Genomic DNA, 15,000 nt, shown 5'->3' with positions numbered 1-15,000 from the left:
CTAAACTTGGCTTTTAGGCCTAAGGTTAGACAAATTGAGGGTTTGGGGTTACTTTCGAAAAGGTAAAACAATGACCTGCAAGTACGAGTGACCCGTCAAACTGAAAGTGACCCTTGTTTTAGATAGACCCCACCCAATCTCGGTCATAAATTTCTGGGACACTTAATGCCACACATAAATTCACCCCTTCCCCCCTTTTCGAAGTTGTAGGGAAAAAAAAACTATTGACTTTTCTCATGAATTCCCAAAGTGATAGCGCGATTGATCAACGTTGAAAAGGGGGAAAGGGTTGTATTTTGGGTTGGTGTCACCATCTTTTTGGCTGGGATTGTAGCTAGACAACTACACGTCATAGCGGACCGAAGTAGGGATTAACGTGCATTTCATTTCATAACTTACAGTATAAGTTACCACTTAATAGCACTTAAAAGAAAAAGGTAATACCATCAAGGCCTGGCGAAACAATCAAGCATTACTTTCAACATCTTATGTCTTTCAACTTTGCAGTGAAATGGTTTTCCGACATGTGTGACTAGGTCAAATATTTTCATTTATTTAAATGCTCGGCTCGTTTAACTGCCAACATTACAAAATTTCGGTGAGTAGGAAACGTAACAGTTGTGTTGACGTACTGATTTTTAGAATTCCAGCGGTTATGAGCAAAAAGCGTAATGCTGTCTCACTTCGCCAAATGTTTCCCTCTTTCGTTTACGGCGTGTTGATCGACCATGATGCCGGACGACAAATACGGTTCATCATAGCCGCCGGGCCGGCTGTAATTGGCTTAACAATACAGCCCATGTATCCCTCTAAGAAGACATCGTTTTGACGTCGATAGACTTAACAGCAGCAACGAGAATGATGCCGTGAAAGGTGTAATAATTATAAGATTGTTTTGATCATTGGAAAGCCATGGCATTTTGCCAAATTTTATGCAAATATATCTTTCAACGCGAAGAAAACAGTTTTCGAAGTGACTTGTACTGAATATTTACTACTTTTAATTCCGAAAAACGCCAAAAACTGTAACTCAATCTTAACTCAAACTTAACTCAAACTCAACTCAACTCGTAACTCGATGAATAGCCGATCCCTCTTTGACCGGTGTTTTGCTTCCCATGCGATGCTTCGCCGCCATTTTGTGTTGGTCTTTCTCAAAATGTCACGTGATAAAAATCTTCAAGATTTAGATTTTGTACCACGTGAGTTCAGCGTTGGCCAGGGTCTTCTCCAGACGAGCCGCCATTTTGAAAATCGCAGAGGAGAAGGCCCTGGGGACGAGGTTGCTCGAAAACCCACAAAAAAAGCAAATATGGCAGAAGGTAAGCGAGCCTGCGCTTTGGACTGCTTACCCAATTCCTTTCCGTCAGTGACGATCGATTTCCGTAGCACGATACATTTCCTTGTACAGTCCACTTTCCTAGAAGTACGACTCATTTGCGTAATGTACGACCCATTTCCTTGATGTACGATCCATTTCCATAATGTACGATGCATTAACTTGATGTACGATCCATTTCCTATATGGACGATTCCTTTCCCTCAAAATACGATCCATTTACCCAGAGGTACGATTCATTTTCCTCAAGGTACGATCCTCTTACCTTGAGGTACGACCGATTTCCCTTAAGGTACGATCCATTTCCGAATTTTGTCCCAAATCCCCCTCCATAGAAACCGCATTCGTGTAAACGCTGCCTTAGTTTTGAGCTCGTTCACTCAATATAGAACACGATGGTTCGCAAATAAACATTAAAGAGCACTCAAAGCAAGTGTACACAACACAATGGTCCGGGAAATAGGAAAAAATTTGTTTTCTCTCACCTCCGATCACATCATCATCATTAGTTCCGTTCGTCATGCAAGTTTCGCTATTGACATCACACATCAAAACACGCCTTTTCATTGGTCCCTACTAAATCTCCAGGGAACCTTACATTACACTTTTTATAGCGGCATATTGTAAAACAGGGACTGGATTGAATTTGTGAAACATGGATTTGTAAAAAAAGGATTTGCAAAAGGTAGATTTGTAAAACATCGATTTGTAAAACATTGATTTGTAAAACGAGGATTTGTAAAACATGGATTTGTAAAACACGGATTTGTAGAACATGGATTTGTAAAATATGGATTTGTAAAACACGGATTTGTAAAAGGTGGATTTATGGAAACATTTTAGCATTGTTTGACTGTTTATTTGTTTATTTCTGTCTGTCCCTTTTTAATCTTAATTCTTTTACTTTATATTATTTTCATTTTATTTTACCGCTTCACATTTATTTAATTTCTCTAAAAGATTGTTTGATATTGAGTAATATTGGCATTTGGAATTTTTTACGAATAATCGAGAAATACGAGAAGCACTCGCTTACAGCGAGTATTCCAGGCATTTTCGGCATTCTCTCGTGTCCAAAAAACAAAATTCCGCGAGCTTATATTTAACTCTATAATGCATTCGGCGCGTTTTTATTTTTAAAATTATCAACATCTTAATACACAGGAGCTGGTCAAGACCGATTTCCAACGTTTTACGGGAATAGGTCATTTTACTAGGGCAAACATGGAACAAACAAGAGTGTACGTGACATACAAAACAACCAGGCTGCCAAAAGACCGTAATTTTAAAAATGCATTGTAGACCTCGGTAGAAAATAAATTTGCATCTTTTAAATTTGCGCGGGAGAAGATAGGTTATTGTGCGTGGAAGGAGATGGCGGCTTCTTTTAAGCTTCCATCTCTTCTATTTGTAAAAGACGAATTTCTAAAAGGTAGATTTGTAAACATGGATTTGGATTTGTAAAACATGGATTTGACCATAAAACTGCGACGTGAACTTGAGTTTCCAGAGTTCTCATAGAGCTCTGTAAAAATTAAAGAAGGGCTTGGAAGCGGGACATTTGGGACCGTCTATTTGGCTGACTTTACATTAGGGGAGAGATACAGCGTCATGTATGTGTCAAGAAGTTAAAAGATGAATCCGCCGATTCAAAGCGACGCTTCGAGAAGGAAGCCGGTATCCTCCATAGTGTCAAAGGCCACAGAAATCTCCGGGTTCCTGAGGTTTTGTCAGGAGCCCTATGGCATAATAACTCATAATGATGGAGTATTCGTGCTTCGACTTCGGTCATTTTGGCCTAGAAAAAAAGGTGACCACACTTGAAGATTACATACTGATTACTTCTTTGTACCGCATTACTTCTTTGTACAGCAGGGGACACCAAGCATGATAATGGGTGGTTCTGCTATGTTGACATTATGTTTTAAAGTTATCGTTAAAGATGAGTAAAACACTGAAGTCTATCTAAGCACCATGTACTTGAAATGTTTATATTCTTCATAGCAGGAAAGAAACCGTCTTTTTCCAGATTTGTTATAGTAACTGTACATATCTGGACCGAACGTTTTCATTTAACTCAAATACGTGAAAAAGTGAATACTCTGCATCCAGCAAACACGAGAAAAAGAGTGCTGAAGGTCGCAAGAAAGAAATTAAGCAGGGATAATTTTCAGTGTTTGAATTGGTAGCTACAAATCCATGTTTTACAAATCCATGTTTTACAAATCCATGTTTCACAAATCTATTAGCCTGCACGCAGGCGGTTGGATGGTCGAAAAACCGGAATTCGTAATGAGGTTGCCATCTTGGATTCGCGCGGCTAGGTCTGGGCCGGGTTGAGGGTCGACAAAGCGAGCCAGGGGAGGGGGGCGGAGAGGAGAGAGAAAAACCGCCTGCCCGAAAACCAGCCCCCTTTGAGTAGCACAATTTCGCAGCGTCCGCCGGTGGACGCTGTCTTCTGATTGGTCGGCAGACATGCTGTCAATCAACACAAGATTTAATATTCATATACCGCTCTTGTCACCATAGGCAAAATGATGAGTTCGAATTTCGATCGAGCGACTCAAAGTGCTTTAGATTTCTTGGCGACAAGAGAAAGGAAGGTTCTTTTGAAGCGTGAACAAATACAGGCGATAGTTAGTTTACTAAATGGTGAAGATGTGCTGACCGTGTTTCCCACTGGCTTTGGGAAAAGCATGATATTTACAGTGTTTGCGATAGCCGAAAGTGAGAAACTTGAAGGTCGTCCGGTGTCAGTGCTTATAATTTGCCCACTCAAGAGCATCATATCAGATCAGATTGTCGAACTGGAAGGTTTGTGTTCGGCAGCAGAATTCACCCCAGAGAGTTCTAAGAAAATTATCGAAGATCCTCCTATCTTCATCTACTGCTCTGCAGAGCAAGCGCTGGAGGAACGCTTCCTTTCGGCCAAAAGACAGATGAAGAAAAAAAAAACGTAGTTAATCTTGTGTACGTAAGTAAGTTTTATTATATCGTTAATCTCAAAGTTATTTTTCTTAACACTCGGCGAATCAAATCTTTCTTTCCCTGCAAAGATCGCTTGAATCGTTTCCACAGATCGAAAGTTGTTTACAAGGCAAGTTATTGGGATTGCAATGACTTCTAAATCGGCAAAACGAAGCACCGACTGCAGGATAGAAAAGCTGAACATTTTGAAGCGCTCTCCAAGCATGAACACACATCAGATATTGCTGATCATATTATGACTACTGGACATAACATAAAATGGGATCATTTTGAAATTCTCGCGTCTGGGAAAACTGATTACGACTGCAAACGAAACCTTGTCTACGCAGGAATTGAATCCGACCTTAAATGCTAATTGTCACTTTATTACAGATCGCTCTCAATTTGTTTTGAAATATAAATATTTTTCATATAATACAGGTTACTTTTGAAAATGTATGTTGCCACATACGAAACGTCAAGTTAGATTTCATAACATGCATTGCTTCACTGTAAATCAAAACCGTAAATCAAAGCCGCAGTTGATCGCAAAGTGCACCAACAGGAATATTGCCCACTGTTTTCTCGCTGCCAAATTTTTCAAACTTTCCGTATTAAACAAGAAATTGCAATGGGAAAAACCTACACGTACCGTTTGCTGCAGTTTCTGCCGGTTTGCTTACATTTCTTACGGCTTTTTTAGTTGACCAGAGCAAGTTTGTTTACAGCTACACGCTTCAGTGATTGACAGCCTTATTACAGTCTCTTACTTATTGGTCAATTATTGTGGCGTGACATGCAACCGGAAGCTCAAAAGAAAGTGGGCGGCTACCGAGAAAAGGCTGGTTTTCAGGCAGGCGGGCTTCTCTCCGCGCTTCCTACTCCCCACCCCGTGGTTTTGTCACGGGGCCCAGACCTATCCCACGCTCTTCCAATATGTCGTCTGATAGTGTTTCGTGGCGACACAACAACTACCGCCTGCAAGCAGGCTACAAATCTATCTTTTACAAATCGTTGTTTTACAAATCCGTGTTTTACAAATCCATGTTTTACAAATCCACCTTTTACAAATCCAATCCATCTTTTACACATCCAATCCAGTCGATCTTTTACAATATGCCTTCATAGCACGATCGAGAATTTTTCTGCCTGCCTCAATACTTCGCGCGGCATTAAGATGGCCGCCTCGCAAGCCTCGCGTCTTTGCTCGGCTTGCTGGTTGGCAATAAACGAGAACGCTTAAACCCCATTTTTTATGCCGTTTTTTTCATCTCCCCGACCCGTTAAAAAAAGTGTGCAAAGTTTACAGATGACTACCCTGGATTCCAGAGGTTATTCTCTCGCCATGAAAAGAGCGACAAAAGAGCGTGACTCGCTCTTTTCATAGCGAGATAATAACCTCTGGAACCCGGGGTAACAGATGACTAGCAGGCTTCTCGATTTCTTTATTGTTTTGCGTTTTTAACAGGGCTTAGGTCTGGAAAGAAGACCCTGGTCAAACTTTTGGGTAACTGAAAACCGTATTGTTTCTTACACTCCTCTAATATGTCTAAAAGTATGTTATTAGCAATTCTGAGCCGTTTCCAAGTGATTTTACGGGGGTCTTCGTTTCTAGATCTGGAAAACGAAGAGCCTGGTGAAACTTTTGGGGAATTGAAAACCGTGTTGTTTCTTATACTCCTTTATGTCTAAAAGTAGTTATTGAGCCGTTTCCAAGTGATTTTAAGGAGGGTCTTCGTTTTGTAGGTCTTCGGTCTTCGGTCTTCGTTTTCTAGGGTTTTCGTTTTCTAGACACCCTACCCTTTTCGACATTTTGCCCTAGGGTTGAACTCGCGTCACAGAGGTGGGCGGTAACCGCTAAACAACGCGTTCAACGCTGACTCCCTGTAAACTACAATCCTTTACATCGTCATTTTCTGACCTTTTTATTGCTCGAAGATCGAGAAAGCCTTCAGTAAAAAATCACGCGTCCTTGAAGTTTGTCTGTGAGGGTAGGGTGTGGATTATTTGTCGATACTGCTATGCCATGGGAACGAAAGATTATGAATATGACTATCTTTTTAAAGGTATTCGTGTCGTTAATTATCGTGTCCTTTCCTCTTAAGTGGTATTTCATCCACTGGATCTCCATTTCAAACAGTTATTGTACATTTTTACAGTTGTTTTGACTGGCGACGCCGGTGTTGGCAAGTCAAATCTCCTCTCAAGGTTCACAAGGAACGAGTTTAATTTTTGGCAGTCAAAGACCATTGGAGTAGAATTTGGTACGAGAAGCATACAAGTCGATGGAAAGACTATCAAAGCACAAATCTGGGACACGGGTAGGTTGTTAATCTGCCGTATAAATTTTGTTGACGAGCTGTTTGTATGACTCGATGAATTGCACAATCTTTCTTTGGGGTACGTTTTTCAGCCGTTGACTGGGGAGTGATGCACATCTTTCCTCCCCGGAAACCAGGGGCAGAAAGTCTTAATTCGCCACTGTTTTTCCCAATCGTTTCATGGACATCACAGTTTGCAATGTGTAAATTTACATAATTTGTTTTTTTACTGTGCATTTCTGAAATGTAGAAGACTGAATCTCCTTGATGTTATATCAACGGCTCCACAACACAGGTACAAATATTTAATTTCCTACATCATCAACTTTCGTTTTTTCCATTTTTCTCAGCCGGGCAAGAAAGATACAGAGCTATTACAAGCGCGTAAGTTATATTTACCTTTATGCAATTGATTACTAATTGCTATCAAACATGATAATGTAATGGACTTGATGATAAAAATTAAGGGCAGAAAAATACTTATTAAAGACAACGTTTCGGTGTCCTCATTAAACCATCATCAGGTCAAATATAATATTTTACAGATAACTGGAATATTAATGTTCAAGATTAAGTTCTAAGTCCCTAGAGGCTAGGTGAAAAGTTGTGCCTTTATCGAGTCACTTTTGATATTCAGACACGGTTTGTGCTCGCGAATAAGTAAAATTTCATACCCAAGACAATCAAGAACAATAACATCTGACATGTTTTGCATTCTTAAGAAATGCTCATGCAAATTTGATTGTCTTGTGCATGAAATGTTCCTTATTCGCGAGCACAAACCGTGTCTGAATATCCAAAGTGACTGGAATAAAGGCAAAACTTTTCACCTAGCGGTAGCGTCTAGGGACTTTGAACTTAATCGTGAACATTAATATTAGAGTTATCTGTAAAATATTATATTTGACCTGATGATGGTGTCATGAGGACACCGAAACGTTGTCTTTAATAAGTATGTTTCTGCCCGTAATTTTTATCATCAAATCAATTACTAATTGGTCGTGGCTTTGATGAGCAAGTTTCACAATGAAGTTTGCTTTAACCGAATTTTTTGCCACATTGATTTGTTGAAAGCTGATATAAATGCTAATTACCCACAGAGGTAACATGAAACATTTTAAGATTGCCATGTACATTTACGCTCTCACATGCTTCAAAAGTGTTCTGAATCATAAATAAGCCAGTTTCATGCATCTTACAAAATGATACCTCTGTATTTGTTGGCTGAGAATATCTCAACAGTAGTACTGTCGTAAATCACTCTAATGCTTGTCATGTTAAGAAACATGGTGAAGTTTCTTTTGGTTTACAATCATGAGCAATTATATGAAGTCCATGTGTTGTGAAATGTGTAATCCCTTTTATCATGTCTCAAGTTTCATTTTATGCAAAACGTTTTTCTAGGACAAGTTTGTTTATCCAAAGAGGTTCTCTCATGATGTTGGATTTTGAGATGCTAAATGCTGTTAATAGTGTACTGTTTCAGATCAGTGACAACTACTGCTTCTCTGGCCATGTCAAAAGGGACTTCATATTTTATCATATTTTATCATTTTATAGCTATTACAGAGGAGCTGTTGGAGCTCTTGTGGTTTATGATATTGCAAAGCATTTGACATATGAAAATGTGGAAAGATGGCTTAAAGAAATACGAGATCATGCTGATAGTAGTAACATAGTTATAATGCTTGTGGGCAACAAGAGTGATCGGTGGAATCTCAGAGTTGTTCCTATGGATGAGGCAAAGGCTTTTGCAGGTACTAGTGTTGTGCAGACATTTTAAGGCCCAGAGTTCAGACGCCGGTCCAATCACGTGCCAAACCTAACTGATGAAATAAGTCCAGCAAAAGAGCTGGGTCTGAATCAGTTTGGAGCGGCAGTTTTAATTCGGTGCAGCAACGTTGTTAAGTTCAACAAGGTCTGCCACATAAATTTATTTGACATTGAGTAGGCAGCTGATTCACATGATGCTCTTCTCATGTGCTGAGCCACATGCATCAATTATGGTAATTTATAATTAAAAATGTTGGGCTCGTATGCACACTCTCATTGGTCATTAGCTGTTTTTAGGTGAGAGTATGGAAACACGGCTGTGGCATCACACAAATTTTGATTGGTTATGTGTTGTCAGATGCACGTTTTGATTGGCTGGTAGGAAATATGAGCGTGTACTAACTATAATATTCCTGCAATTAACTCCTACAAGTATTTGGTATCACACCTAGTCCTTTACTTTCTCCATATATAAAAATAATATGTATTATGTTCGACACAGGTGTTCTGTCTGAATCAGCTGTCACTTCGCCAATGTCGCTCCAAAGTCGGACCTGATTGAATTAGGTTGAGCACAGGAGTGGAGCGGCGTCTGAACTGCGCCTTAAGTAGTGGTTGGACCTGCCTTGAAATAGTAATTACAGTTTTTGCATATCTGTTGTCAAAGTTGTGATGTTCTTCTTGCTTGGTTTTAGAGAAGAATGGTCTTTTGTTTATTGAGACATCATCTCTTGATTCAACGAATGTGGAGGTGGCCTTTCATAACATTTTAACAGGTTGGCATGAGAATTAAGGTTTCATAGCTTTATCAGTGCCACATTGTTTGGCAGTGTCATTTCACTTGCAGTGTAACTGGCTGTAAAAGGTATTCAAGGTTTTAAAGGGGAATAGGACCTACAACACTCATCATTCCGATAAATTGCCGGGGTAATAGATCAACAAGACAAATCAATATTAATTTTTAATATCACAAACACAGTACACAAGAGAAAAAGTGTAGAATGGGTTTAATGGTAAGTTCATGCACCTGCCATCAGTGTGGATCTGGTTGTATAATTACCCGGCTTTATTCTCATTCATACCTGGGTCTCTACTCTGCCCTGAGAGGTTTTTCTCTCGGTGTCCCAGTTTTCTTCTCTCATTACAAACCAACATTTCGATTTTATCTTGTCTAATTTCATGTGATTTAATTTGATTTACACTCTCCCCAATGCGTTGACCACTTATATTCGGTTATTGTAAGCTTGTGATTTAAATTGAGCAATTATTATTATTATTATTAGGCAGCAAAGTAAGAACATTGCAGACAAAAAATAATTATTTGAAGGCTTATATGCATGATTTCATGATACAGCATTACCAAATATGTCCAAGAATTCCCATTATATCTAAGCTCAAATTACCTCCCCAAAAAAGCTTCAAAAGGATCTGAAACGCCGGCAAACAACAAAGAAGCGTGATAACTACCCCGGTATATAATTATTTCCTGCTAACCTATAACTGTAGTTCCTGCTAATGTATAAATGTAGATGAATCCATCATGCACGCAGCAATAAGTTAAGTGAAATTTGTTAACAGAACATTACATTTTATGCTGTTTGAAACAAAAGTGTTGAATTTCCATACAAACTTTTGTAAATAATCATCTTCGGAACACAACACAGCTAGAAAGTCATATACGTGTTCATGTCGTCAGCTTGGGCTGCCTGCGTGTAGACCAGCACAACTGTTGAAGCAATTCTTTTTATACCTGAAACTTGCACACTAGTGTTTCAGTCCAATTATCTCCAAGTTGTGGCTCTCTCCTTGTTACCACCAAACGTGAAGGCTTGTTGTTCTATTCTTAACTTTGTCTTAAGTGTGATTATGTCACTGCATAATATTACACAATTTGTGAAGTTTTCTGTATAAATTTAGTCCAAATTACAGTGTTTTGTGGATCATATTTTTATGGGAAGTTTCTTTTTAACCCATTGACTCCCGGAGGAATCCCCATTAATGAGTAATGTATGCTGTCCTGTCTTTCATGTAACTTTGAATCATTTTTTGTATTGCCTCCTGAAGAGATCTATAGTTTACGTGTTACCGCTAATTGTGGCCCATTGGCTTCGGAAGCTGACAACAGGGCTCTGGGTAAAGGAAAGACAAGAGGTACAGTATGCGATACAGGTATGAAAGACAAGAGGTGCATGATACGCCATTACCAAATATTTCCAAGAAGTCTAAGCTCCGTCCTTATAAAGTTTTATAACATTTCAGAAAACCAGAAAGTTTGTAAAAAAAAGTTTAGAAAATTTTATAAAAAATCACATACAATTTTATAAAGCAGTTGACTAGGCATACCACTCAGCTCATTTAATTGAAATTGTGAATTACATGTAGGGAAAATACAAATCCCCAGCAGGACATTAAAAAAGAGCACCATTTTGTAAATCAACTGACAATCTTGTGACTGAGAACTTACAGTAAGTACCAGATTTACCAAATAATCTAACACTGTTCTGTGGAACATGCTATTTCATTATGCAACACCCAAGCATCACGTGTTTGAGATAGTTGTGTTGTCAAGCAAAATGCGCAGAGGACTATAACTACCTGTACAATGATTGGAAAGACAGAATTCGTGGAAACAGGCTTGTAATACACCTTATATATATATAACTAACTGCAGACAGTACTGTTTCGGCCTTCTGGGCCTCATCAGTGCAGTGCTGATGTCTAGGATGGAGGTTAAGCTATAAAGCCACCCCAGATGTCCCACACATGTGGTACATCCAAGTCATGCCAGAGTGCTCAAACTAGCGAGCTAGTGAGCATGCGCAATTGCTAGCGGCAATGACTCATCCTAGTAGAGTGCTCAATTTGAACATGAAAGCAAAAGCTTTGTAATGCCAAAGAGCTATATCTAACTGCAGACAGTACTGTTTCGGCCTTCTGGGCCTCATCATATATATATATATATATATATGTAATAAGGAAGCGAGGACGGACAACTTCTGACGTAAAAAAGTTTAAAAATTAAAAATTTACTAAAACGTTTCGGTCAAAGACCTTCTTCAGTTATGACAACTTTTGAATAAAAACGAAACTTAAATAAGATTTAGGCGCTAACAATTATACAATAACAAGTGACAGCTGTCAAAAAAATATAAGATTGCAAAAAAGAAGAACAAAAAGTGGTGCTAATTTGTAGACGACAAAAAGACTAAGTTAACGGAGCAAAAAAATGAACAAAACCCCTAGAGGGGCCCTCAAACAATATAAATCATAATGAGCTTCCTGGTCAGGACCTTTGAGTTCATCTAAAACCTAAAGGCCTGAAGAAATCCAAGAAAAGGGCCTTAGAACGGTTAATCATGTAGGAACGTACTCTATGGGAAAGGAAACTAATTATAACAAATTCTGTTTATTGAATGAAATTCCTTCCTTTTATTTGAGCCGTGGGGTGCAAGAGAGAACAGCTGAGCACTCCAATAAGCCTCTTTTGTAATTAAAAGCCTATCGATTTCTTCAGAGTTGCATGAAGCCTGCACCTGATCAATGCATTGAAATGAAAAATCATCTAGGGTATGTGGGATTTTGTTAAAATGCACTGCTACTTCGCAAGTTGTTTTGTTTGTAAGCATAGCAGACTTGTGATTACGGAACCTAATTCTAAAATCAGTGGTGGTAGATCCCACATATTGCAAGCGACATTTCTTGCAAGAGGCTAAATAAATAACGTTTTTAGAATCGCAGGAAAGACTGGAATGAATGTTTTTTTTTTTCCGTCTTAAAACTAAGGAAAGATTTAGATTCCACAAAGAAATTCTTACAAAGATCTCATCTATTTCTATTGCATTTAAAACAACCATTGTTGTGGTTATCCGTTCGTCCCTCTGCGGCGGTTTTCAAGCGGGATGGTGCTAACAATTCTTTAAGGTTTTTTGACCGACGGAAGGCTGGTATGACAGAGCCTCGAGGGAAAAGTTGTTTTAATTTGGGGTTGGATTGTAGAATAAACAAATGCTTTCTAATTATGTTACCAACATCGGGTAAATTTGGATTGAATGTAACAACAAAACGGAAATAGTTTCTTCGCTTCTTTTCCACGAGTTCTAAGTAGATCATTTCTAGAAATGGCGGAGGCTTTGGAGAACTGATCATTAACTAATTTAGAAGGATAACCTTGGTTGAGAAGGTACCCTTTGTACTCAGCTGTTCTCTTGGCAAGAAAGGTTTCATCAGAGCTTCCTTTTTACTTACCACAGTCGTTCATGTCGTGAGGTTTGGACTAGGAATCTTGCAGATCCTCCTGACGTGGTGACACCTTTGTTGGCCTGAGAGACTCACTAACAGTTGTTTATATATATGTGTATATATATATATATATATATATATATATATATATATATATATATATATATATATATACCGAAAAAGTGGAAAGAAATCCTCATCTACTATAAAGTGCTCAATAGCAGAGCTAGAGCTATGAATAATTATACTCCAAGAGCTAGGTTATTTGAACATTTACTGCAACTCTGAGTTTCATGCTTCTTGCAAAGCAATCATCAGGCAACTGCCAGAAATAACGGTTACAATCACAGAAATTTGAAATACAGAACAATGGATACATACATGACGTCTAGACGTCGTTTTTGATCATCGATGGACACAACAAAACCATCCTAAGCCAGAACATACCACCTCCACAACAAACACCCACCAAACTCTGCAACTGCAGAGTACCAGACAAATGCCCTTTGAAAGGACAATGCTTAGTCAAGGAAGTAGTGTATCAAGCCACCATCACGACCGCCGAAAGCACAGAGACGTGCGTCGGCCTCACCGCCACTGAGTTCAAGACGAGATGGCGAAACCACCAAATGTCATTCAAAAACGAAAGCAAAAAGAATGACACCAAACTGAGCAAACATCTATGGCAGCTAAAACATCAAAAGAAAGACTTCGCAATCACCTGGAAAATTCTAGCCAAGGCCAAATCTTATAGCAACCTTACTAAACGATGTAATCTATGTAGTACCGAGAAATTCTATATTCTATATAAACCGGACATGGCAATTACGCTCAACAAACGTAATGAACTCGTATCGACTTGCAGGCACAAGCGAAATTTTCTCCTTAGGTTCAATCGCATCCTCAACAACCAATCATAAATTTACAAATGCTTTTTTACTATTGTTTTTCAAGTTTGAACCTTGTAACGATCACGCTACTGATGTATACAAACACCAGCGATTCTGCAGTGTACATGGAATTTAACTGATGAGTGGTCCAACTCCTTGTTGGTCTACGAAACAGACCTATATTAAAGTCCATATGAAACTATATTGAGTAGAAAAACATTGTTATATATATATATAGAAACGTGAAAACCTTATCTTTGAGTCGAAGAGTGCTTTATAATTACTTGCGTAGGAAAGGAAAAATTAAAACATTAAAACACTACAGATCTGTTTCGAAAGGGCCTGATGGTCCTCTCTCGTCAGGTGCATAAAACACTGCCTGGCTAACTTTCCTTTTATAAGTTGATGGTTCAAGCATTCCTTATCAAATATTTGGTTGCGTGCCGGCACGCACTCGCCAGTTCGTTCCTTTTGTTTAGGGTGCCTGCTCCGGGTTTACAGATGATGAAAAATTTTTCCGTAATGCAAAGATTACATCTCTTTGTTACGTTTGAAAATTTTTCATTGTTCCGGCACGCAACCAAATATTTGATAAGGAATGCTTGAACCATCAACTTATAAAAGGAAAGTTAGCCAGGCAGTGTTTTATGCACCTGACGAGAGAGGACCATCAGGCCCTTTCGAAACAGATCTGTAGTGTTTTAATGTTTTAATTTTTCCTTTCCTACGCACGTAATTATATATATATATATAATGAAATGACGTGATAAATTGATCATCAGCTAAAAGTGCTCAATGGGTTCACCAGAGCTTTAAATGGATACGTAGACTTAAACTCGGTGAAAAACATTTATTTGCTACTCCGAGTTTCATGCTTCTCACGAAGCAATCATCAGGCAACTGCCAAAAAGAAGGAATACATGGTGTTTTACAGTGATTTTGAAAAAGAACGGTAGCAATCCACTATAGGCTGGGGTACATAGCAACGGTTAAACAATACAAACTGTTTCCAGTGAGCTGCTAAAAATAAGCCTTAAATAATTACGCTATTAAGAAGGAATTTCTTTGCATGTCTGCAACTTGTTACAAGCTCATTTCTGTTGTTAAGGGTCGCCAATTCTGGTCTACAAATTATATACTATTTCGCTCACAGACATAAATTACACCTCTTCGTTACACTTGAATAGGATCTGGCATGCCGAACAATCCGCCATTTAATGTGATAGTCGACTGTCTTGTCTTCCAAACCCCATACATATTTACTAAGTTCAGTGGAATTTCTGTAGCGTTCATTTCTAAATGAACATGTGTGGTTTCTATAACGTGATTTGAATGATGTGTCGCAAAGACCGATGTAGGTTTGCTTTGACTGAGATGTTGTGACCTCTGCATGATAGATGATATTCCGCACGTTGCACTTTCCGTCTAGAGGGCAGGATCTTTTGTCACGGCAGTTGGAAGTGTTGATAGT

At 38.8% G+C, this 15,000-nt stretch overlaps 1 protein-coding gene across 1 annotated transcript in view; it reads left to right on the top strand.

Annotated features, from left to right (window-relative positions):
- Positions 1-6,268: 6,268 nt before the first annotated feature.
- The window catches only part of LOC138039739 (ras-related protein Rab-11A-like), a 9,238-nt gene continuing 506 nt past the window's right edge, over positions 6,269-15,000 (top strand). The window contains exons 1-6 of the mRNA XM_068885589.1: positions 6,269-6,372; positions 6,466-6,627; positions 6,978-7,011; positions 8,188-8,384; positions 9,096-9,176; positions 10,465-10,569. Of these exons, the coding sequence (XP_068741690.1) occupies positions 6,333-6,372; positions 6,466-6,627; positions 6,978-7,011; positions 8,188-8,384; positions 9,096-9,176; positions 10,465-10,569 (619 nt within the window). The 5' untranslated portion in view covers positions 6,269-6,332. The remainder of the gene's footprint in view (positions 6,373-6,465; positions 6,628-6,977; positions 7,012-8,187; positions 8,385-9,095; positions 9,177-10,464; positions 10,570-15,000) is intronic.

This window comes from Montipora capricornis, chromosome 3, assembly GCF_036669925.1.
Source record: "Montipora capricornis isolate CH-2021 chromosome 3, ASM3666992v2, whole genome shotgun sequence".
In the NCBI taxonomy this organism is placed as follows: domain Eukaryota; kingdom Metazoa; phylum Cnidaria; class Anthozoa; order Scleractinia; family Acroporidae; genus Montipora; species Montipora capricornis.
Note: the sequence above shows the minus strand (reverse complement) of the source record. Positions and strands in the feature narration are given on the sequence as shown.